Here is a 22,502-nt window from a genome sequence, read left to right on the forward strand (position 1 = left end):
CTATATTCAGAGGGGGTCCATAAGCTCTTGGTCAGTTATAGGACTCCTTAAGATGGTTTTCCAAGAGTTTAATAAATGAATGTGGCAGTAAGAAATGTTCTAAAAATAAAAAAAAATAAAACAATATTAACATGTTAAATCCTCCACCTCTCCAACTAGAGTTAGCTATGACGTGACGTTCATGCTATCATCTTTGTTGAGGCCAGTGATTGGCTGCAGCGGTCACATTGATGTTATTGTTGCAGCAAAATCAACAAAGACCAGTCGGGACCACCGTAGCATCGTCGCTGGAACATTGGGGAATTTAACAGCTGAGTATTTTTTTTAATTTCATGACATATCCTGCTGCCAAATTAACAAATTAAACTCTGGGACAACCCCTTTAAAGTTTAAGTGTAGGGCCTGCAAAAAAATAAAAAATATATGCAAGTGATAACTGTTCCACAAATGCATTTTATGAACCTAAATCAAGTGTATCATGGCTATAGTGGTTGGTAAGGGGCCCATGACCTTTACAGCTGGATAACCAAAATCGCTCCATGTCCGCCCCGTAGTGCTTTCATCTTGAATATTTCTGTCTGGCATATAGAAAAGACCAAAAGGTACCATACAAAATATATATTCTCTTCTAAATTGCTGCTATTGTTTGCTTGTGATACTAGGATATAGGTCGTGCAAAGGTTTTTTGTATTATTTATAGTGTTTCAAACTGGTTGAATGCCTAGAACACAGTATACTTTGTCTTAGGCCAGATTCACACGAGCGTGTGCGTTTTGCGCACGCAAAAAACGCAGTGTTTTGCGCGCGCAAAAGGTCCATAAAAGCTCCGTGTGTCATCAGCATATGATGCGTGGCTGTGTGATTTTCGCGCAGCTGCCATCATTATGACACACTGTTTTTCTGTTTTCATTCATAGTTTTGACTACTGTAGCGCGCATCACGCGCGGCACACGGAAGTGCGTCCGTGTGCCGTACGCGGTTTTCGCGCACCCATTGACTTCAATGGGTGCGTGATGCGCGAAAAACAGGCAAATATAGGACATGTCGTGAGTTTTACGCAGTGGACATACGCTGCGTGAAAATCATGGACAGTCTGAGCGGCCCCATTGACTAACATAGGTCGTGCGACGCACGGACGTATTATACATTCGTCTGAATAAGCCCTAAGATGTATACCGTCTGTGTATCTGGGCATATTTAAAAACTGGCAGTATGACGGAGAGCTGCCTCAGAGCATGTCTTCTAAATAAGGAATTTAAAAAAAAACTCCAGTCAATAGAATCTCACCTGTATATTTCATGGTTGCTTGCACAAAGAAATATTCAATTAGGGAGTCTTAGGGCATAAAAAAAGATGTCTGTCTACTTTTTGTACTTGACTGAAATCTCATGTAGGCAACATTTGCTTCATCCCCTTAATGTTTAATATTAAATCTAAATAGCAATATTCTGTGCTTCAGGTTATTTGAGTTTTTATATCTGGTATTTATAGGCTGTGGTGCTACGCTTATGAATGCAGTTAGGCAAATTAATTCTGGGCAAGAATTATTCACCCACTCTTTTGGGATACCTTCCTACTTAAAGGGTTTTTCCCATCAGAGACATTTATGATATATCCACAGGATATGTCATAAATGGCAGATAGATGCGGGTCCCACCTCTGGGACTAGAACCGATCTCTAGAACGGGGCCCCCTGTACCCTGTTCTGCCGCTCTGTGTTGTGGCTGAGGCGTGTGGTTCCCGTCCATGAATTACGGAAACAGCATAGCTGTTTCTGTAAGTCCCATAGAATTGAATGGTAGTTACAGAAACAGGGTAGGATGCGTACTACACTGCTTCAGTAACTGACATTCACTACTAAGGGAGTTAGGGAAACAGCGAAGCTCTGCGAGCTACGCTGTTTCCGTAATTGATGGTCGGAAATCACACGCTTCAGCCACAACACAGAGCGGCAGAATGGGGTTTAGTGGGCCCTGTTCTAGAGATAGGTTCTAGACCCAGATGTGGGACCCTCATCTATTTGACATTTATGACATATCCTGTGGATATGTCATAAATGTCTCTGATGGGAACACCCCTTTAAAAGCAATACAGTGTAACTCTGCATCCTCATTCTAATTAGAGTATATGCGTTTCTTCAATGCTTTGTGGGTTGTCAACATTTTAAATGCCCTTTCATTTTTGCTAATAAAAAAAACCAGATTAAATTAAAAAAAATGAATGCTAAAAACATAGATTATCTTTTTTGTTTTCTAGTTAATCTGAGATTTCTCCCTGTCCATCCTGATGATAGCTTTCATAACCTATGAATTTCTCTCACAGTACATTTTCGTTTATGAATATGTAACAGATGTACGAATACGCACTGGGACAAAACCATTATGGCCAAGCAACGATCAGTACTTTTTTCCATCTGTTCAGAGAGTGCACACCTGTGGCAGTTGGTTTGCTCTAACATGACAAAAAATAGGATATATAAAATCTGCCCATCAAGGAATGTGTCCTGTTAATATGTTGTGACACTAGCTATTTCACCAATATAATGCACTCTAATCAGCAATCTCCCTGCAATGCTTACATTTATAGTCCAGTATTTAGTAAAAACTATAACTTCAGTTATGACTATGGGGAAAATAGAAGCATATTTCTCGAGTGAAAATACATCACAAACAGAAGCCAAGCATTTCATAATAACATATTATCATATATAATTTTATATAAATAATACATGGGTTTTGCACTGCAGAGAGGAGATTTATACAAATCTTTATATAAACTATTAACCTCTCATCTTTATTGAGTCATTTTAGTTCCTTGTAGGTATTTTAGAGTATCTGTCATGTCTTAAAGAGGCTCTGTGACCAGATTTTGCAACCCCTATCTGCTATTGCAGCAGATAGGCGCTGCAATGTAGATTACAGTAACGTTTTTATTTTTAAAAAACAAGCATTTTTGGCCAAGTTATGACCATTTTTGTAGTTATGCAAATGAGGCTTGCAAAAGTCCAAGTGGGTGTGTTTAAAAGTAAAAGTCCAAGTGGGCGTGTATTATGTGCGTACATCGGGGCGTTTTTAATACTTTTACTAGCTGGGCGCTCTGATGAGAAGTATCATCCACTTCTCTTCAGAACGCCCAGCTTCTGACAGTGCAGATCTGTGACGTCACTCACAGGTCCTGCATCGTGTCAGACGAGCGAGGACACATCGGCACCAGAGGCTACAGTTGATTCTGCAGCAGCATCAGCGTTTGCAGGTAAGTCGATGTAGCTACTTACCTGCAAACGCTGATGCTGCTGCAGAATCAACTGTAGCCTCTGGTGCCGATGTGTCCTCGCTCGTCTGACACGATGCAGGACCTGTGAGTGACGTCACAGTGTGATCTGGCAGAAGCTGGGCGTTCTGAAGAAAAGTGGATGATACTTCTCATCAGAAAGCCCAGCTAGTAAAAGTATTAAAAACGCCCCGATGTACGCACATAATACACGCCCACTTGGACTTTTACTTTTAAACACACCCACTTGGACTTTTGCAAGCCTCATTTGCATAACTACAAAAATGGTCATAACTTGGCCAAAAATGCTCGTTTTTTAAAAATAAAAACGTTACTGTAATCTACATTGCAGCGCCTATCTGCTGCAATAGCAGATAGGGGTTGCAAAATCTGGTGACAGAGCCTCTTTAAAGGGTTATTCCAGCCTTCAGAATTTTTCAGCCTCCAGCTGTTTCCGACAGCCGCATAGACTTTGAATGGAGTGGCACTCGCTCCATTCAAACTCCTCCTTGCTGCTGTCTTGTATCTGGGCGAAACAGGAAACTAAGGTCCCCCATTCTTGCAATCGGTAAGGGCCTCAACAGTCAGGCCCCCACCGATCTAGCATTTTCCACCTATCAAGTGGATAGGTAAAAAACACTGGAGGCTGGAATACCCCTTTCATGCTACTTAAAGTTCAAATTGGATAAAACTGAAATTGTTGTCTGTATACACAAAAAGTAGAAAAAAGGTCCGTTCACCACGTTGCAGTCTGGTTACCACGTCCTGTATTTTATCAGTACAAACGGACAGAAGTCTACGTCGGAGGTAGGTGGATATCCATAGAAGTGAAATGGGTCCGGCACACGATGTAGTAAAATCACTGTTGCTTTATTGATAACACATTTAAAGTAAGATGGATAAAAATCCCTGGATTTTTATCCATCTTATATATGTGTTATCAATAAAGCAACAGTGATTTTACTACATCGTGTGCCGGACCCATTTCACTTCTATGAAATTGTTGTTTTCCTCTTCACAATAATTTCTGACCAAATCTAATAATAAATCATTTTCTGTTTGATGTTCTATTGCCTACTGAAATATTTTAACCCCTTAATGACCAGCCTATTTTAAACCTTAATGACCAAGCCATTTTTTATGTTTTTCCATCGTCGCATTCCAAGAGCTATAACTTTTTTATTTTTGCATCGACATAGCTGTATAAGGTCTTGTTTTTTGCGGGACAAGATGTATTTTTTAATAGCACCATTTTGAGGTACATATTATTTATTGATTTAACTTTTATTAACTACGCCGTTTACCGTGTGGCTTAAATAACTCAATAACTTTATTCAGCGGGTTGTTACGATTACAACGATACCAAATTTGTATAGATTTTGTATGTTTTACTACTTTTACACAGTAAAACACTTTTTTTCAAAATTATTTGTTTTTGTGTCTCCATATTTGAAGAGCCATAACTTTTTTATTGTTCCGCCGATGCAGTTGTATGAGGGCTTTTTTTTGCGGGACTACTTGCAGTTTTTATTGGTATCATTTTGGAGTAGATGCAACTTTTTGATCACTTTTTATCAAATTTTTTTTAAGTCAGGATTCACAGAAAACAGCAATTTTTCCATAGTTTTTTATTTAATTTTTTACGGCGTTCACCGTCCGGGTTAAATAATGTAATAGATTTATAGTCGGGGTCATTACCGGTGATACTAAACTCATACTCATCAATTAGAATTCCAGATAGTGAAATGTAATTCATCACTCTAAACAACACGTTGCCACTGCTCCAGAGTCCAGTGGGGGGTCTATATATGGACAGTGATGTCATGGGCTCCTCCTGTAGAGGAGTCTCCGGCTAGAGTGTCAGCAACGCTCTGGCAGGGGATTCCACTCCTAGAGGGAGCCCTTATGGTCGCTATCTACAGGGAGGGAGGTGTAGCTCTATCTACAGGGTGGGGTGTATTTGGCGCTATATACTAGGGGGCTGTGTGTGGCACTATCTACAGAGGGCACTATGGCATTATCTACAGAGGGCTCTGTATATATGGGGGCACAAACTGGGGGCCTAATTTCTATATGGGGACATAAGGGGGGGCCTAACTTTTATATAGGGGCACAAACTGGGGGCCTAACTTTTATATGGGGGCATAAACAGGGCCTAACTTCTATATGGGGGCACAAACTGGGGGCCTAACTTCTATATGGTGGCATAAACAGGGCCTAACTTCTATTTGGGGGCACAAACTGGCATTTTCTGCCGCCGTGAGTTCCCCCGCAAAAGGGGCCTACTAATTCTGTGTCGACCAAGGGCTTACATAAACCTGGAGCCAGCCCTGGTGTGGATGAAATATCAGAACTAAATAATTAGGAAGGGTGTTCACATATTTTTGGCCATATAGTGTATATTAGATGACCAAATAATACTTGCTTATTGGTTGTAAAAGGACCCACGGATTGGTCCATAACTCCTGATCTGGTGGGGAGGGGTGAGGAGATTCTCAATAGACTCCAAGACTCCTTTAAAAGTAATATCTTGCAGCCAATCAATTTGCATATAGGGTGGTTCCTTTAAGCCCCATATTAAGATTTTAGATTTCCATTCAGTAGTTGTTATTTTACCAAGTAGATTTGTGTTATTAGGATAACTAATATATACCCTTATTTAAATGGATAATTTCTAAATATATTGTTCTTTCTTTCCATAAAATACATGTACTAAGCATTGTTTGCTGTAAGAACCTAGTAAACTCTATAGCACAACTGCAAACTCATTTTAAAATATCTTCTCATACCAGATTGCGTGACTTACAAAATGTAATAAAGCTTACAGAGAAAAAAACAATAGTTATAGCAGTGAACTATAGTAAAGGTTTTGTGTCTTCGATTTTTAATGGAAAGCTATTTAGCGCTAATGATGTTTCAGAATGACAGGGAAGGTGCTTGGCGTATGTTCAGGGTTGTGGATTCATGAGATAAGGTGCTGGGAAGAAATATTGTAGATTTGATAAGAAACTGTTGACTGGAGCCGTGTTAAGAAGACAGGTCTCGACAGAGTTTGGCTCACACATTTGTGGTCTTAGTTGATTAGCACCTAATGCATTGCTATTAACCTAAAGCTGTTCCCTTCGTATGACCTAATGTGTAGTAGTTAACCTACTGTCCTTATGGTCAAAGGATAACACAATAAAGATAGTAGTCAGTTAATATACTTAGATTTCAGTTAGATCTTAGATAATCCTATGTGTGAATATTTTTTAAATAATCACAATTTATTCTTTTAAATACAGGTGGTAATGGGTGAAGCTATTTGAGCTACAATGTTGCTCTAGGAGTTTCTGCCTATTATGGTTATGTAGCTTCTTGTGGTATAAAAGGAAATCCTAAATAATTCAAAAAGCTTCATCAGAACTTTTTCATAACGATAAACTCATTATTGCCATGAGTCCACTGCATATCCATAGTACAGATCATTGCTTCAAGTGAAGTTGACAATTTAACTATCTGAATTACCTTTTCAAGGTTTCAGGTACTGTAGCTTGGATAAGTAGACATCACTCACAAAACACATAACTTTCCAAAAAAAATCCATCTGCAAATGTCATTACAAAAAACCCATAACTTTAAGAAGTTGATTTAAAGGAGTTATTGGTTTAGACTTATTTTAAACACCATATTAGAGCATATTGAGACGATACTGAGGGGCTCCAAGTCCTATTTTTTAGCCAGGGCTTTAAAGGGTTATTCCCAGCTTATAAAATCCTAGTGTGATATGCCATCACTTTCTAAGATGGGAATACCCATTTTAGTTACTTTAAAGGGGTTAATTGAGGTCCCAAAAGTATTAGCAATTTACTCACTGCAATATGTGAGTACACTCACTAAGATTATTCCGGTCCTCCGTCACGCTGATTATGAGATTTTAATTGTTTTTTATAGCGCTGGCGGAGGACTATAGTCTAGTTGCACAGTCTTCCTTTATGACGACAAGACTCTTCGTCATGTGAACGGCCTCACTATACTCTATGTACAAGCTGTAGCAGTAGTACAGCCAATACATATAGTTCAGCAGGGCCGGTCACATGACGAAGAGTCTTGTCGCCACGAAGGAAGACTGTGCAACTAGACTTCCGGTCCTCCGCCAGCGCTATAAAAAACGATTAAAATCTCATAATCAGCACGATGGGTGACAGGAATGTATATTAGCGAGTGTACTCACATACTGCGGTGAGTAAATTGCTAATACTTTTCGGTCCCCACATAACCCTTTAAGTGCATCCAAAATTTGTAAGTGGAAATTAAACAAGCCCATTAGTATAGAACATCTATAATAAGCATAAAAAATGAAACATCATCTTATTTAGAATAGACTGTTACAATAACATATTACAGACTCTGGCTAGAGCCCCCAGAATATCCCCTGTGGTTTAGGACATGATAGTGATTTATGAAAAGTTGACATGTGGCAATGAAGTCCACTTTTGCAAAGTTAGCATGTCTGAAAATTACAGACAAATCAAAAAGCTATTTTATTTCAAAGAATGTACCAGCACCAGATATATTATTGGGCACAGCAAGCCTGCTGATATAGGTACCAGTAGTCGAGAGGTAGCTCTGCTCCTGCACAGAATGGGAATGAAAACAATGAACATGAGCAATATCAGCAGCTTTGTACTGCTATATAACTAAGCCAAGGTATTTTGCAGAATGTTGCAGCATTTTATTGTGCGGTGTTAGCAATGCTGCCCCCTAGGCTACAAGTAACACCATTTTGTTTGTAGAGAAATATTTATGTCAATAACATGCGTCCTCCTAGATGTGATGCCAGTTCCACTGTGTGTGTAGGATTGGATGGGTAAATCCATGCTTAGTTATAATAGTGGAAATATAATGCATAACATAAGCAAACTATGCAAAGAAATATATACTGTAAAGTTATAATACATTGTAAGATCATTTAATTAAACTTCCTAGGCATATTGAATTGTGTTTGGATAAAATGTACATGTTATATGGATACACAAGAGATACTGTTAAAGACTATTCTCCCCCCCCCCCCCCCCCCAATCAATCTATAAAGCAATGAAAGCAGCAGAATTGTGTTTTGACTATACTGGCTTAATGACATTGTCATGATGCAGGCCGCATACAGATTTCCTATAATAAAATGATTTTTATAGAGAACATCCGGCTTCAAATATTCCTGCTGTACTTAAAAATGCACATACATTTTATTTTTCACAATTTTCTGGAACTGTTCAGGCTTGCATGACCCCCTGCTGTGGGAAAGAAACATAAAAACGACAACAGGCTCAGTATATGAAATGCTATATCATTCAAATTCATTTTGTGTTCCATTTTCTGCTATTGTTAGAAGATTCTGCTCACTCCAAGATGATGGTAGAAAAAGAAGGAAAAAAAAATCTTTGTTGTGTGTTTCTGTTTGCTCTTCCAGGGAATGTCCATCACAGTGATTTACTTCTAGCACATTTTTAAAGGAAAGCAGTATTTCATTTAGAATATAACCTCTTCTCCACAGTTGGTGGCAGTCTATCATCTCTATCTGACAGCATGTGAGATCTAATCCCCTGTTCAACTTTTGAAGACCTGAAAGCTTGGCCCTCTATAAAATATTGTGACTTATGAAGTCTTTAGTAATAACTCTCTATATATAACAAAAATAGTTTAGCAGCTATATGTAATTCAACCATTTAATACATTTGTTTTTGCAGGAAAGATACGAACATCATCAAAATTGAGGACACATCAATTGTTCTGGCTATGGCACCTCCTGCCGGTGGAAGTCAGGCAGTTACCCCTCGCCTCCTTCGTCATTTCAATGTTCTTTCGATAGATCCTTTCAATGATGAAACAATGAAGAGCATATTTCAACCCGTTGTGGATTTCCATTTCAACTGTGGGTTTGACACATCTCTGAAAAGATATTCCAGAGTAAGAGCTTTTAATTTTTTGGATAATTTGTGGATGGAACATTAGTGCTAAATACATAATGTGTTTATTTTATGTAAATAACTTAAATCTAATATATTACATGCATATAATTCAAAGGAGAAGAACTGAGTAAATCTGGATGTTTTGGCTGATGTTCTGGTTCACATTGTAATGAATGAGGTGGTTTAGATCAATACTTCTCAAACTGTCGCGTCCCGCTGGTGAGACCATATGTTCATCTCTTTTGCTGCACAGGCCATTCTCTGATGCAACAATATTTAAATTAGCAACGCATTTGACTGTTTATCCTTATATTATTGTCATACTGGGTTTAGAAGAAAAATGTAATATGAATTGAGCAATATGTTATAATTTGGCATGGAGTTTGACCATTGGTGGGGCCCAGACTTTGCTGTGATCTTTCTGGTGAAGCTCCAGTACGAAAAGCTTGAAAACCCCTAGATTAGTTGATGACTTTACATATTATAAAGCTATAGTTATCATAGAAACCTATATTTATGCATTCCTGTGAAATCTTAAAGGGGTTGTTCCATCATTTTTATTGTATAGATCATAAAAAAACAAAAAAAAAAGCATGTGATTAACATGCAGGCGCTGCTACAAAACAAATGACTATCATTATTGCTGATAACATGGTGCTCGTTCAAAGAATAGTAAGCTATCACTGCCTGATTTAACAATTAAAAACTATCTTTAACCCCTTCCCGCTTTGGCCACTTTTGACCTTCCTGACAGAGCCTCATTTTTCAAATTTGACATGTTTCACTTTAGGGCATGACCACACGTGGCGGATTTCCTCCGCAACTGTCCGCATCAATGCCGCACAGAATCTGCGTTGCAGATTCTGCTGCGGATCTGCACAAAATGTGCAGTAAATTGATGCGGACTAGCTGCTGCGGACTGCGGTAAAAGTACTTCCCTTCTCCCTATCAGTGCAGGATAGAGAGAAGGGACAGCACTTTCCCTTGTGAAAGTCAAAGAAATTCATACTTACCGCCCGTTGTCTTGGTGACGCGTCCCTCCTTCGGCATCCAGCCCGATCTCCCTGGATGACGCGGCAGTCCATGTGACCGCTGAGGCCTGTTATTAGCCTGTGATTGGCTGCAGCCGTCACTTAGACTGAAACGTCATCCTGGGAGGCCGGACTGGAGACAGAAGCAGGGAGTTCTCGGTAAGTATGAACTTCATTTTTTTTTACAGATACATGTATATTGGGATCGGTAGTCACTGTCCCGGGTGCAGAAACAGTTACTGCCGATCGCTTAACTCTTTCAGCACCCTGGACAGTGACTATTTACTGACGTCTCCTAGCAACGCTCCCGTCATTACGGGAGCCCCATTGACTTCCTCAGTCTGGCTGTAGACCTAGAAATACATAGGTCCAGCCAGAATGAAGAAATGTCAAGTTAAAAAAGCAAGACGGATCCGCAGCACACATAACATGTGCATGACAGCTGCGGACTTCATTGCGGAAATTAGAATCTCCATTGAAGTCAATGGAGAAATTCCGCCATGAGTCCGCCACTGCTCCGCAACAGACAGAGCATGCTGCGGACACCAAATTCCGCTCCGCAGCCTATGCTCCGCCGCGGAATTTTACGCCTCGTCTAAACGAACACTGCTAAATTAAAGTGTAAGTCAATGGACAAACGGCTCCGCTGCGGATTAACGCTGCGGAGTGTCCGCAGCGGAATTTAAGTGAAATTCCGCCACGTGTGAACCCAGCCTTATGTGGTAATAACTTCGGAATGCTTTCACCTATCCATTCTGAGATTGTTTTCTCATGACACATTGGACTTTATGTTACTGGCAAAATTTGCTCATTACATTCAGTATTTAATTGTGAAATACACCAAAATTTAGTGAAAAATTGCAAAAAATAGCATTTTTCAAAATTTAAATGTATCTGCTCGTAAGATAGGCAGTTATACCACACAAAATTTTTGCTAATTAACATCCCCCATATGTCTACTTTAGATCGGCATCATTTTTTGAATATCGTTTTATTTTTCCAAGACGTTACAAGGCTTAGAACTTTAGCAGCAATTTCTCACATTTTCAAGAAAATTTTAAAAGGCCATTTTTACAGGGGGCAGTTCAATTGTGAAGTGGCTTTGAGGGATTTATATATTAGAAACCCTGAATAAGTCACCCCATTTTAAAAACTTCACCCCTCATAGTATTCAAAACAGCATTTAGAGAGTTTCTTAACCCTTTAGACATTTCACAGGAATTAAAGCAAAGTAGAGGTGAAATGTACAAATTTCCTCTTTTTTTTTGCAGAAATTCATTTTTAATAAAAACAAATTGTAACACAAAAGGTTTTACCAGAGAAATGCAACTCAATATGTATTGCCCAGAGTCTGCAGTTTTTATAAATATCCCACATGTGGCCCTAGTTTTCTAATGGACTGAAGCACAGGCCTCAGAAGCAAAGGAGTACCTAGTTGATCTTGGGGCCTCCTTCTTATTAGAAAATATTTGAGGCACCATGTCAGGTTTGAAGGGCTCTTGCGGTGCCAAAACAATGGAAATCCCCCAAAAGTGACACTATTTTGGAAACTAGACCCCTCCAGGAAATTATCTAGGCAAATAGTGAGCATTTTTAGCCCACAGGTTTATTGCAGAAATTATTGGAAATAGGCTGTGAAAATTAAAATCTACATTTTTACAAAGAAAATTTAGGTTTTTGCTAATTTTGTCTCATTTCCACACGCACTAAAGGAGAAAAAGTACCACCACATTTGTAAAGCAATTTCTCCTGAGTAAAACAATACCCCACATGTGGTCCTAAATGGCTGTTTGGCCACACGGCAGGGCTTAGAAGGGAAAGAGCGCCATTTGGCTTTTGTAGCTCAAACTTAGCAGGAATGGTTTGCGGAGGCCATGTCGCATTTGCAAAGCCCCTGAAGGGAAAAAAACTGTGGAAACCTCCCACAAGTGACCCCATTTTGAAAACTACACCCCTTGAGCAATTCATCTACGTGTGTGAGCATTTTGACCCCACAGGGGTTCTATAGATTTTATTAGAATTGGGCAGTGAAAATAAAAAAAAAATCATTTTTCTTCAATAAGACATAGATTTAGCTCAAAATTTTTAATTTTCTCTATGAATAAAAGAAAAAAAGAACCACAGTGTTTGTAAAGCAATTTCTCCTGAGTACAGCAATACCTGATATGTGGTCATAAACTGCTGTTTGGGCACACAGTAGGGCTCAGAAGGGAAGGAGTGCTATTTGCTTTTGGTGTACAGATTTTGCTGGATTGGTTTCTGGTTGCTATGTCGCATTTGCAAAGCACCTATGGGACTAAAACAGTGGAAACCCCCCACAAGTGACCCCATTTTGGAAACTAAAGCCCTCAAGGTTTTCACCTAGGTGTCTAGTAAGTATTTTGACCCCACAGATGTTTCCTAGATTTTATTAGAATTGGGCAGTGAAAATAAAAAAAATCCTTTTTCTTCAATAATACTTAGCTTTAGCTCAAAATTTTCATTTTCTCAATAAATAAAAGAAAAAAAGAACCACAATGTTTGTAAAACAATTTCTCTTGAGTACGGCAATACCTGATATGTGGTCATAAACTGCTGTTTGGGCACACAATAGGGCTCAGAAGGGAAGTAGTGCCATTTGGCTTTTGGAGTACAGATTTTGCTGGATAGGTTTCTGGTTGCTAAGTCGCATTTGCAAAGCCGCTGTAGGACTAAAACAGTGGAAACCCCCCACAAGTGACCCCATTTGGGAAACTAAACCCCTCAATGTATTCACCTAGGGGGTGTAGTGAGCATTTTGACCCCACAGATGTTTCATAGATTTTATTAGGATTGGACAGTGAAAATAAAAAAAAAATCATTTTTCTTCAATAAGATGTAGCTTTAGCTCAATTTTTTTCATTTTCTCAATAAATAAAGGAAAAAAAAGAACCACAACGTTTGTAAAGCAATTTCTCCCGAGTACGGCAATACCCGATATGTGGTCATAAACTTCTGTTTGGGCACACGCCAGGGCTAAGGAAGGAAGAAGCGCCATTTGGCTTTTGAAGTGCAGATTTTGCTGGATTGGTTTCTGTGCATGTCGCATTTGTAAAGCCACTGTGAGACCAAAAGAGTGGAAACCTCCCACAAATGACTCCATTTTGGAAACTACACCCGTCAAGGTATTCACCTAGGTGTGTGGCAAGCATTTTAACCCTGCAGGTGTTTTGCAGAAATTAGTGTGCACTCGATGTTGCAGAGTGAAAATTTTATTTTTTCCATAGATATGCCAATATATGGTGCCCAGCTTGTGCCACCATAACAAGAAACTGTGAGGGACAAATAACATAATATTTTTATAGTTCAGGTCGTTACAGATGCGGCAATACCAAACATGTATGGTTTTATTTATTTTTTCAATAATAAATGGCTTGATAAGGGAAAAAGGGCGATCGTCTTTTATGTTATTGCTTGAAACTTTTATTTTATTTTTTACAACTTTTATTTTTACACTTTTTTTTACACTTTTCTTTAGTCCCTCTAGGGGACTTGAAGGTCCAACTGTTTGTTTTATGTTCTAATACATTGCACTACCTATGCAGTGCAATGTATTAGAACTGTCAGTTATTCACTGACAGCAAGCCGATCAGGTTCCGGCTCCGGACGGTGCCTAATCGGCTCCTGTAATGGCAGACAGGAGGCCATTGTTAGGCCTCCTGTTGCCATAGTAGCAGGTAGCAGCCTTGCCATCGCACGGCAGGCTGCCGATTTGCTACAAACCACTTTGATGCATTGAATCGCTGCATCAAAGGGGTTAATGGCAGGAATCGGAGCTAGCTCCGGTTCCTGCCGATACATCGGAGTGTCCGCTGTAACATACAGTGGATACTCTCTGTTGATAACGCCGGCTCAGCTTCTGAGAAGGAAGCTGAGCCGGTGCCATCTTGCCGACGGTACCGGAAGCCTTTTAGGCCCCGCCACTGAGTGGGGCATAGGAGGCTTCCGTTGCTGGCAGACCGGGAGGTAAGTATTAGGCCTCCGATCGCCCTATAAAACGGTGGCTAAAAACCGGTGGCTAAACAAATGTAAACCTCCTGAATCCTAATATTGCATTTGTGTTGTTCCTACATACGTGTTTCTGCACCCTTAGGGTATGTTCACACGCAGAGTCGAAAACGTCTCAAAATACGGAGCTGTTTTCACGGCGTTATTCACTGCGTTTTCGCAGCGTTTTTTTATGCCCGTTTTTGGAGCTGTCTTCAATAGAATAGAGTCTATGAGAAAACGGCTCCAAAAACGTCCCAAGAGGTGTCCTGCAGTTCTTTTGACGAGCCGTAATTTTACGCGCTATATTTTGACAGCGACGCGTAAAATGACAGCTCATCTGCACAGAACATCATAAGACCCATTGCAAGCAATGGGCAGATGTTTGCCGACGTAAAACGCCTCCATTACGTCTGAAAAGAGGTTGTGTGCACATACCCTTAGTTGTACAGGTGTGTCCTCAATGGTGAATTATTTATTCATAAGAAATATGATGTTGTTAAGCTGGCAATACTTTGTGTGCTGTATGTGTACCCAGCATCTTAAATGACACTAATGCTTGGGCAGCACGCGAGCCCAGTAACAAACGGATATTAAAGAGGCTAAGTCTGCCCACCCCCCCAGGCGTGACCACCGTGACCACAAAGACAGGTGTCAAGTCCTGCCTTGAAACGCCACAATAACTTACAGAGTTGGTTGTTGTCTCCCAATCTGTAGCCTGCCATTTAAACAATGGGATGCCAGTGACATAACTTGAGTGCCATAGGCAATTTTTGCACCCAACCCCCCCCCCCCCCGCTTGTTGCTCAAATGTATGGGCCCCAGTGGCATGGCGAGTATCAAAGACAGCATAGCTATAAGACAATTTTCTATGCCTGATAATATAGCTCTAAATTATACAGCCATAAAGTTACCACTATTCACTATACAAGGAACAAATGTCACCCTACTGTTACTGAACAAAACCCAGCATATCATGGTCAATATTTCCAATGATACCACTATACAAGGGACAGTCAATGCTGCCACACCAGGACTACATATTACCACCACATAGTGACTGAATAATGCCATCATACTATTACTCAATAATAACGACACATCATGACCACATATTACCACCACATAGTGACTAAATAATAACACAACACTATTGCCACATATTACCACCACACAGTGACTGAGTAATACTACTATATTGTTACTGAGTAATACCGCCAAACCATGACGACCACATATAACTACCACATAGCGACCGTATAATATCACCATACTGTTGCTGAATAATTCTTCAACAGCATGACCACATATAAACCGCCACATAGTAACTGTATATTACCATTAAACTGTTACTGAATAATACCGGCACAACATGATCACATTTTACCACCATAGTGTGACTGATTAATACCACCACACTGTTACCAAATAAAATCCACTATACAAAGACCAATGTTACCACCATTCATTGACCATATAGTGGTAGATACCATTCCTACACAGGCGCTCTGCAGACCATGTAAGTGAATACAGCACAGTCTACATCCAGTGACTGACAGGTGATGTCTTCTCAGATTGGAGTTGTTCACTTACATTTTTTTTCTTCATCTGGCCAGACAGCAATGACGAATTTTCCAGTCATGACTTGTCTCTACAGAATTTACAGCACAGCTCCGCCTTATAGTGAAGATTCATTGATGATGTCTTGATCCTATGGACATGGTTAAGACAAAAGTTCAGTGAAGTTGTGTTCATTCTGAACAATAATAAAAATGGGTCTGTGTTCCACCTGGTCATATACAAACCACTGCATACAGAAAGAATACATCTACAAACAGCTTATTACGCTTGAATAGCTGGCATCCTAATGTATTAAGGGCAAAAGTATCCAAAAAAGGTGAATACCTGAGGGTGCAACAAAACTGTTTTACCATTTCTGATTTTAAAATCTCCAATACGTCTTTTATTTACAAGACATATATATTATCACATGTACCTGTAACCTTCGATACGTGGGTAAGCCCATTAGGGAGATTAGAGGGAGAACAAGAGTCATCGAAACATGTGTGGGAATGTGGATATTCTGAAATTCCAAGGCATTGAACATATTTGCCCATCCTCCAAGAAAAGGGAACTTGGATGTTAACTTATTACAAAAGTAGGCCAAATGGATATTTTAGATCAGCTTTGGGTCTTCTTAATAACCAAATTTATTTGACATGTTTTATAAGTACAGTAGGCATTTGATCTAATGAGAGTTATATCTCAATCCAGCATAAAAGTATTCAAATGGAACCCCAATAGTTTAGACAGATACTGAACCGGTACCGTGCCAGTATTGGCTATATATGAATCCTCCTTTATCTGACAATCATTAGTTACCCACTATTAATCATTCACCATCATTAAATGTAGTATGCAACCTTTATAGGATATCTCTTTCTTGGTTTATTATTCGTAGTATGTGCTTCTGTATGGCTTGTATATAGGATGGATTGTAATACACTGAAGTGTATAGCAATGTGCACATACATCTAATTAGCTGAGTGCTGGTGGACACGCATGCTCACCCACAGCCAGGTCTCTTTGTAGTAATACTCTGTTTATTGCACAGCAGCCAATAGAAATAGCATTCTTCGGGTGTGGCCTGGACGCTGGCGGGAGCAGACGAGCAGCACGAGAGCTCCGCCGGCGCCTATTGCAATCCACCGCCATCCTCCGACTAAGCACTGGTTTCCTGGGTCTACTGCACACAGGCATGCTCACCGACGGTAGGGCTGCCTCCTGAGGATTTTGCTGCAGCATTTGGCAGCTTTTCATCATCGGGGTCTAGCGTGTGAATCGGATCACCAGCCTAAATTTGAAACCGTAAGTGCACGAGCCATAGGCAAACAAAGCCTTTTACAGCTCCCTGAACGGAGCAGCTCTTCAAAGGACACTAATCCAGGCAGTCCTGCACTTCCTCCCCAGTGCCCTCTCAACCTGGGCTCCATTTAGACTGCCAGCACCAAATCTTTGCAGGACAGCACAAATGCGGTCTCCATCTTGGGCCACACTTTCCTGTGAAATACCTCCATCTTGTGGATGTGGCAGCCATTGTGGAGTGGTGAGTGACATTAACAACTTGCTGCCAATGTAACTTGGATGTGGTCTGACCTCCATACTGTCCCTCCCTATGATGCTAAAGATGTAATTTGAATATAGTCGCATGGACGATCTGCTCCCTTCCCTTTGTTTATAATTCTTTGAAGTGTGTTCTTCAGACAGACTATGGTCTTCTCAGAGTGGACGTGCACACACTGAGTGAAAGAGCTACTGAGTCTGAGAGACGTATTTCTGATTTGGAAGATGTTGTGGCTCCTTTGAGAACAAGGGTTGACACTCTAGAAATGCAGCAGTCCACATGGCGAGCTAAGGTTGATGATATGGAGAACCATTTGCGGAGGTGCATCATTCGCTTTGTTGGTCTGCCTGAAGATGTGGAAAAGCCAGACCCTGCTGCATTCTTGGAAAATTGGCTTAAGTCATTGCTTGGGGACACTGTCTTTTCTCCTATGTTTTGTGTGGAACAAGCGCATCGTATCCTGACTAGAGTGCCTCCACCTGGAGCGCCTCCACGCACGTTCATTGCAAAGTTTCTGAATTTCAAGGACAGAGATAAGTTGCTGGAACTTGTGAGGAAACAAGGGCCGCTGAAGCATACCAATCAGGATGTGAGAGTCTTTCCAGACTACTCATCAGAGGTACAAAAATGGAGGCAGCGATTTACGGAGTCCTATAAATGCTTTAGGGAGAAGCAAATAGTCTAATCTATGGTGTACCCGCCAAACTCAGATTGGTGCACAGCGACAATTTTCCTGGACAAGCCGGAAGACGTCTTTGCCTGGTTGGAACGTCATGGACTGTAGTTTCTGTACTCCTGTAATTTCGTATCTCCTCATGTGACGGAGGCATACCACAGGGGGAAACTGTTCTGCAACATGGAACATGTTCTTCAATTTGCTCTTTGCTGGAGATTTCGATTTTCTTCACCAAAGATTTCAGGACTGATGGGGGCTGAGAGTTATGCCTAATTCTCGATCTACATCAGATACTCTAACTATTTGGCTCCTATCGCTCCATATTTTCTTATGCTGTCGGGAACTATAATGCAGGGAGACTGTTTTCTAACATGGAACATGTTCTTTACTTTACTCTTCAAGTGAAGATATGGGGTTTCCTTGCTGTTGTCTTCAGTGATGCTGAATCATGTCACCCACCAGGACTTGGATATATTGCTATAATACTCCTGTCTTCCAAGCTGTAGTTGTATTGTGTCTATTAATTCTGTGTAAAAAGTCTTGATGTTTTCTAGGGGAAGGGGCTAAACATTTCTACATACTTTGTAGTTTAGTTTTTGTTTTCTGCTGATTGCTGCACGTGGGAATGAAACCTATCTGAAATTCAGAGGGATGGGTAGGGTGGGTTTGGGTTGACTTTGATTGTTTTTGCCTTTCATACTTGTCTATTTGTATATATGTAATTTCTCTGAATATGTGGACTGGTGATCTGGTCTGTGGAAGTGCTGGAGTTGGAGATTTTCATAAGAGACACAACTGCAATATTCAACCTCAGTGTGTTGCGTCTCTCCAAATTTGTATTACCCTTATTATTACTCATGGAGACGCTAAGACATCTTAAAACTGAGAGGATTAAATGACAAATTCAAGCAGGCTCTGGTGTTTAATTTCCTCTCTACGTACTATTCGCACATGGTTCTACTAGAAGAGACCCATCTACTTGGCTCCAAGCTGCAAGCCCTTGCACGGCCCAGGGTCAGGCATGGTGCCTCCTACTCCAGTTACTCCTGTGGGGTCTCCTTGCTGGTTCATAAATCTCTACAATGTGATGTTACAAGTGTTAAAACCGATCCACGGGGGAGGTTCACTGTGCTATTTTGTCAAATCCACTTTACTTCCTTTATTGTAGTGAATGTTTATAATCCTCCTCCGGCCTCTATCCAACTACTCACTGATATAATGATGCTAGTAACGAAACTTGGTCCTGCTCCCCTTCCGCTCCTGGGGGACTTTAATATCTTGCTGTATTCTGGCCTAGATAAACTGGGGGGAATCCCGGGTTCTGTGTCACCTTTAACTGATTGGGATATCACTTATTCAAGTAACATTTTTCCACCAAATTTATTATACACCGTGCAAATTATTTAGAATGGGACGTATACCTACTCCTGTTTGCCCACGTTGCCAGGGATCTTTCCTGCATATGTTTTGGGAATGTCCAATTATTAATCATTTCTGGGCTGAAGTACTTGAATTTCTTGAGCGCAAACTAGGTCTCCCTGGTATTCTTGACCCTAGAATTTGTCTCTTATTACTGGTGGAAGAGACTATACCTACTGCGGCTATTAGTTCACTCATGACGTTACTACTAATCTATTCTAAAAAAAGCATACTCCTGCACTGGAAACATCCTAAGGTTCCTATGTTGTCTGCATGGATTGTGTTGGTAAACTCTACCCCTCCATGTTTTAAACTCACATATGAAGCTCGGGGATGTCCTGACAAATTTCTGAAAATATGGAATTCTTGGATGGCCAATCCCCATACTAGCTCTTAACTTGATATTGTCCAGGATATCTGGATGTGGACTCTTTGTGAGCTGCCGTCTCTTTGTGTCCCTCACTCCTCCAATGCATTTCTTCCCTGGTGGGTACTCATTAGGCTATCTTGTATATTCTTTGGCTGATAAAGAAAGGCTGTTTGTTAAGTTTTTGTTTTCTAATATGTATGCATAGTGATGTGTCCACACTATACTTGTATGTTTCGTTTGATAACTGACCTTCTACATTGGTACTATTGTTTTCTCTCCTGTATGTTTTATGCAGGCTTTTCTGCCTTTGTACTTGTACTGCTGTTTGTTATAAGGTATTAATAAAATTACCTTTAAAAAAACAAACTTGAAATAGCATTCTTGCCTTCTTGTCAAGGAAGAAGCAGAGCCTCTGCAATAGCATGGCAGTATAGCTGAAGAAACTCCTTATTCTCAACTTGAGAGGATTATAAATCTTTGCATCCTGACAGCTAATAGTCTTAATTGTTTTATTTCATTATCTTTTCATTGGTAGGGAATGCATACTGTGTATTTCACACAGTATATACAGTATTTTTACTACTTTGGATCCCACATTACCTATCTGCAGCACATAGCAGCAGCACCATGAGGGACACAGGGAAGCAAAAAACATATATATCTTTTTATGCTGGATTTTTTTATATGAAAATTATTCATGGCATAACCCCTTTAATTGTCATTTAGGGACCTATATATCAAATATTTTAACCATTTAACCCCAAGCTGAGATCTAGGGGCCTCTGCAAGGACTGTAGAGTTGATGTATGTGTACTTTAAGACTTTAAGACAACTGCCTAGCCCTCTTGGCAGTAAATTGGCACTCTGTATATAGTTCTAAATATATTTCTGCCCATTTAATATACTGGTAAAAAGTACCTAACAAAGAACAGTTCTCCATGAGCTGGTTCTCCTTCTCCTTTCTGGTTCTGCAAACTGGAGCTGGCACTAGACATGCAACATAGGGAAGACTGCTGACACCTAGGATAAAACCCAAGCGCAGTCTTGATATGTAGGTGGTTTAGATTACTGCTTCTGCTTATGGGCCATGTGGAAAGTGATAGTATAAAGTCATGGTTGTCAATTGTTGGCCAAAAGTTATGAGACTGACACAAATTTTGGTTTTCACAAAGTTTGCTGCTTCAGTGTTTTTAGATCTTTTAGTCAGATGTTTCTATGGTTTTTAAACTTTTATTGACAAATACATTAAGTTTATGCAAAGACACAATATTTAGGGCTCATTCAGACGAGCGTTTATGTAGTCCGTGTGACGGCCGTTAAAATAACGGCCATCATGCGGACTCATGTACTTCAATGGGGCCGTTCACACGACCGCTGTTTCAATGGAGCGTGTGAAGAGTCCGTGAAAAAATAGGACATGTCCTATTTTACTGAATGTCAAGCACCCGTCCATAGACTCTAGTCTATGGGGGATCCAAGACAACTCGTCCCGTACAGGTTAATTTTCATAGTAAGGAATGATTTTGCAATTAATTGCAATTCATATGATCACTTTTCATAACAATCTAGAGTTAATGCAAATTTCCACTATAAAAGCTGAAGCAGCAAGGTTTTTGAAAACCAAAATTTGTGTCAGTCTCAAAACTTTTGGCCAGGACTGAATTTCTCAGGGCTGAATACAGCTAAGTTTTCAATGATGCTTGTAGACATGTTTTAAAGAGTGTTTCATTGCTTATGTGGTGTAAATACAAATTTATGTTACTTGCAAAGATCTTCCATTTAGACTCATCAGTCCATTACACTTGACTCTACAGTACATCTCAGAAAAAGAGTGACCTTAATTTTCTCCTATCTCTCAAATATGAATTTTAAGTACAGTTTATCTGATGGTGCTTAGTTTTGATGATTAGACAGCTTTTGTGTGGCCGATGGGTGCGTCAATTCTTTCTATCTTTAAACCCCTTAAAGGGAATGTGTTGCCAGCAAAACATGTTTTTTTTTTTTTTTTAGTTAAACAATTAGTGTGTAGGTGATTAAACATTGTTCTAATTTTTTTCACGAGTCAAGAAATATTATAAATTGGATTCAATTTATAATATTTCCCAGCACTGGTCACTAGATGGAGCAATTCCCAAAATTGCAGCATTGCATGTGGTAAAGCAACCACATTGCTTTATGCTGCAAAATTGGGAAAAAATCCCTCGCTCTAGTGAGCTCTCAGAATCCCCCCCTCCTTTATCCTGGCTAGTGCCGGGAGAAACGAGGGGTTTGAACGGTCTAACCTCCTACACTGTGTGTCGCCATTTTTTGAGCTAACACACAGTGTAGAAGGTTTACATACACTAGTAAAACACACTGAAACACGAACATACATAGAAATCACTTACCTGCTCCAGTCGCCGCCGCTCCCTCCGGTCCGTCCGCTCCGTCTGCTGCCACTGCTCCATGTGCACAAGTCCGGAAGCCGCGACCGGAAGTAGTGATCTTACTGCCCGGCCGCGACTTCCGGTTCACAGGAAAATGGCGCTGGACGGCGCGCATTTCAAATCGGACTGTGTGGGAGCGGCGCAATTTGAATTGGGCTGTGAAATTTTTAAAAATTGACTTTGTCAGGACCCACTAGGCTTCCGTCTATGGCATAGCCGGATGCCATTGTCGT

The 22,502-nt window shown here is 40.3% G+C and overlaps 1 protein-coding gene across 1 annotated transcript in view; it reads left to right on the forward strand.

Annotated features, from left to right (window-relative positions):
• LOC142750387 (dynein axonemal heavy chain 3-like) overlaps window positions 1–22,502 on the forward strand; it is a 1,255,980-nt gene that overhangs the window by 786,831 nt on the left and 446,647 nt on the right. The window contains exon 44 of the mRNA XM_075859390.1: window positions 8,997–9,216. Within this exon, the coding sequence (XP_075715505.1) occupies window positions 8,997–9,216 (220 nt within the window). The remainder of the gene's footprint in view (window positions 1–8,996; window positions 9,217–22,502) is intronic.

The sequence above is a fragment of the Rhinoderma darwinii genome, chromosome 3 (assembly GCF_050947455.1).
Source record: "Rhinoderma darwinii isolate aRhiDar2 chromosome 3, aRhiDar2.hap1, whole genome shotgun sequence".
NCBI classification, from domain to species: Eukaryota; Metazoa; Chordata; class Amphibia; order Anura; family Rhinodermatidae; genus Rhinoderma; species Rhinoderma darwinii.